The 1,002-nt window shown below is 45.6% G+C and overlaps 1 protein-coding gene across 1 annotated transcript; it reads left to right on the top strand.

The window, feature by feature from the left end:
• Positions 1–603: 603 nt before the first annotated feature.
• On the top strand, positions 604–772 carry C922_05822 (hypothetical protein; the record flags this gene model as incomplete). Its single annotated transcript, XM_008821393.1, has 1 exon — positions 604–772. A coding segment is annotated over one exon (168 nt), but the record flags the coding sequence as incomplete, so codon positions are not given.
• Positions 773–1,002: the final 230 nt, after the last annotated feature.

Below are 1,002 nucleotides of genomic sequence, written 5' to 3'. Positions count from 1 at the left end.
ACACAGGAGCTATCAAGACCCAAGCAGCCAAGGAACTCCAATTTCCCCCAAAGGAGAAATCCCCAGAGGTAACAAGTAATCAGGGTAAATATAGAAGCCGGATCTTCAACAACAAATCAAAGATCAGACCTAAAACAGGAACTGGGGAGCCAATATAGCACGTCAAACAGTAAGAATCTGAATCAGATAGAGGGACCCCACGTGGAAATCCAAATCCCGAGATAATATTTCCACCAAGGTAGTAGGAATCGATCAACTTCAAAAAATACCTCACCTTCTCGGGACAAATTTCACAAGAGAACGACAAAACAGGAGCAAGGACAACTGCAGAAGATAACCGACCTACATCACAGAAAAGAAAAAGAAACAGATGAACTCCCAAACGGGAAGATATGAGTAATGTGTCAGACATATCACCGTAACCCAAAGGTCTCACTCCTCGACAAAGAGGTCGAGCAGGTACCGGATGGTAAAGCAAAAGTGGAGACGCACCAACAGGACGAGCTTAATCTGAATTATACAGAAATTATTGAGCAACCAGCCGGGTCATCTCCAAATCCGAAGATGTAACAAACGGGAGAGGACGAATCACGATCCAGAAAGATGAAAAGGAAGATAGCTTCCACAGTGAAACGGGGGCACCCCCAAGAAGAAACAGACCCCCGCCAAAACGGCCGAGGAAATCAAGGAACACTCCAAGACGTTGACTGGCATCTACTTGGTCTGAACGGAGCAATCAATCACCAAGGAGAATTATCCACCAAAACAACAAGTGGACCCGTTTGAACAGGGACCCTGAAAATTGACAAACAGGGACACGCTCAGGGGATTTAAGTCGGGACTCAGGAGGAGAAGATATACGACCAAACAAAGGGCCCTTGACGTAGGAGCCCGTGCAAACGGCACTGATCAAGGTAGGAAGAAAGGAACAATTTCTGCAAATCAAGGAAGGAAAAGCACACATTTCCAATTACAGCCCAAATTCCTCTAATCAAGTCACGA

Source organism: Plasmodium inui (genome assembly GCF_000524495.1).
Source record: "Plasmodium inui San Antonio 1 unplaced genomic scaffold supercont1.205, whole genome shotgun sequence".
In the NCBI taxonomy this organism is placed as follows: Eukaryota; Apicomplexa; class Aconoidasida; order Haemosporida; family Plasmodiidae; genus Plasmodium; species Plasmodium inui.
The sequence above is the reverse complement of the archived record's forward strand: the minus strand, read 5'-3'. Positions and strand labels throughout refer to the sequence as shown.